The following is a 1,812-nucleotide window of genomic DNA, read 5'->3' as shown; positions in this document are numbered from 1 at the left end:
ATCAGTTCCAGTGTTACATGTTCTTTTGAAAATAAAGTGCATCTATCAGGAAATCGCATGTATTATTAGTCATTTCCATTAAATCAGTGTCAAAAGGTCTTGAAACAATATTATCGTTTATCGCAATAATTTTTTAGACAATTTATCGTCCAGCAAAATTTGTTATTGTGACAGGCCTATGTGCACTTAATAATCATTACTTTTTAAAGATTTCCGTCTTAAAAAGAAGTGATGTTTGCAGTTCCCATATTGCGTCACCTCTCGTAATTTCCATTCGGCAGACTCTTTCCAGGAGAACCCTGAGATCCAGAGCAATCAGTCCCGAGGTTCAGGTGTTGGCAGCGTTGGGCTTCTATACGTCTGGCTCGTTCCAGACGTCCATGGGGGATATAATAGGGATCAGCCAGGCGTCCATGTCCAGATGTGTGACCAATGTGACTAAAGCTCTGGTGGAGAAAGCGCCACAGTTCATCACTTTCAACAGGTACATATGTTACACTTTGATTTAACGCTCGCCACCTTTATGGGAAATTTTAAACTAATGCATGCTGTTCAAACAGAGATCCGTCCAACAGAGAGTACTCCTTCGAGGAGTTTCAGAGGGTGGCAGGATTTCCAGGAGTCCTCGGCGTTCTCGACTGTGTTCAGGTTAGCTGATCAAAAGACTCTCACCTTCACTTTCTTTTTTAGCAATGCCTGGAAAATTGTGTCTTATAGAAAAGATGGCCACAAAGTAGGGAATAACTGTAAAGCAGCAGAAGAGCAGGTTTTAGAACGGTTTAAGTGTGATTTGCCTTTTATATTCAGTTATCCTCAATATACAGATACATCTAAAAAATTACAGTATGAAAAAATTCAATTTTGGTCTATTTTTCATTTCAGAAATTGAAACTCACATATTATATAGATTCACTACACAGAAATAGGGGTCAAACATAAAAAGATAATTGCTAAAGAAGCTGGATTTTCACTCAAAGCAAAATTTAGAATAAAGCAGGTGGAAGTTCGTCTTAACCCTTCCTCAACAGGTGGCCATCAAAGCCCCGAACAGCGACGCCTCCTCTTACGTGAACAAGAAGGGTTTTCACTCCATAGCCTGCCAGCTGGTCTGCAACGCCCGGGGGCTTTTACTCAGCGCTGAAACGTGGCCCGGCGGCCTGGAGGACACCAAGATTATGCAGAGGTCAGCCATTTCCAAACAGCTGCAGGACAACGAGGAGGGCTGGCTGCTGGGTGAGGCGCGCTCCCAGGAGCTGTCGCGCGTTTGACGTTCAGAGGTCCGACGGTAATGCAGGTCTGCTCTTTGAAAGGTGACGGACGTTATCCTTTGAAGAAGTGGCTGATGACGCCGGTTGAGAGCCCAGGAACGGCTGGAGAGTTTCAGTATAACCTGGCCCACACCGTGACGCACGAGATAGTGGACAGAACTTTCAGGGCCATTCAGACCAGATTCAGATGTTTAGACGGCATCAAAGGGAACCTGCAGGTATGTTTTTAATAAAGCCTCCATATTCCTGTGTAAGCAAAATGACATGCATAAGGTTTCTCTCCATCATGAGCAGTATTCTCCTGAGAGGAGCTCGTCCATCCTCCTGGCCTGCTGCGTTCTGCACAACGCCTCGCTGCATTCCGGCCTGGACGCCTGGACTCTGGAGAGGACGGAGCCGCTGGAGCAGCCCAAGGGTCCCGAGCAGACGCTGGAGGAGCGGGACAGCGAGGCGGAGGAGCTCCGGAAACACATTATACTGAAACACTTCAGCTAGAGACTTAGCCACAGAGGACAGAGACCAGAACAAGACTGGATGGATGGAT

The 1,812-nt window shown here is 46.1% G+C and overlaps 1 protein-coding gene across 2 annotated transcripts in view; it reads left to right on the top strand.

Moving 5' to 3' along the window:
* The window catches only part of harbi1 (harbinger transposase derived 1), a 5,749-nt gene that overhangs the window by 2,538 nt on the left and 1,399 nt on the right, over positions 1–1,812 (top strand). The window contains exons 3-7 of one of the 2 annotated variants that reach the window (XM_008426606.1): positions 282–484; positions 561–648; positions 1,029–1,233; positions 1,311–1,486; positions 1,563–1,799. In XM_008426606.1, the coding sequence (XP_008424828.1) occupies positions 282–484; positions 561–648; positions 1,029–1,233; positions 1,311–1,486; positions 1,563–1,763 (873 nt within the window). In that variant the 3' untranslated portion in view covers positions 1,764–1,799. Of the gene's footprint in view, positions 1–281; positions 485–560; positions 649–1,028; positions 1,234–1,310; positions 1,487–1,562; position 1,812 lie in introns of both variants that reach the window. The other variant, XM_008426597.1, reaches the window with a different exon arrangement.

The sequence above is a fragment of the Poecilia reticulata genome, linkage group LG2 (assembly GCF_000633615.1).
Source record: "Poecilia reticulata strain Guanapo linkage group LG2, Guppy_female_1.0+MT, whole genome shotgun sequence".
NCBI classification, from domain to species: domain Eukaryota; kingdom Metazoa; phylum Chordata; class Actinopteri; order Cyprinodontiformes; family Poeciliidae; genus Poecilia; species Poecilia reticulata.
This window is presented reverse-complemented; position numbering and strand designations above follow the sequence as displayed.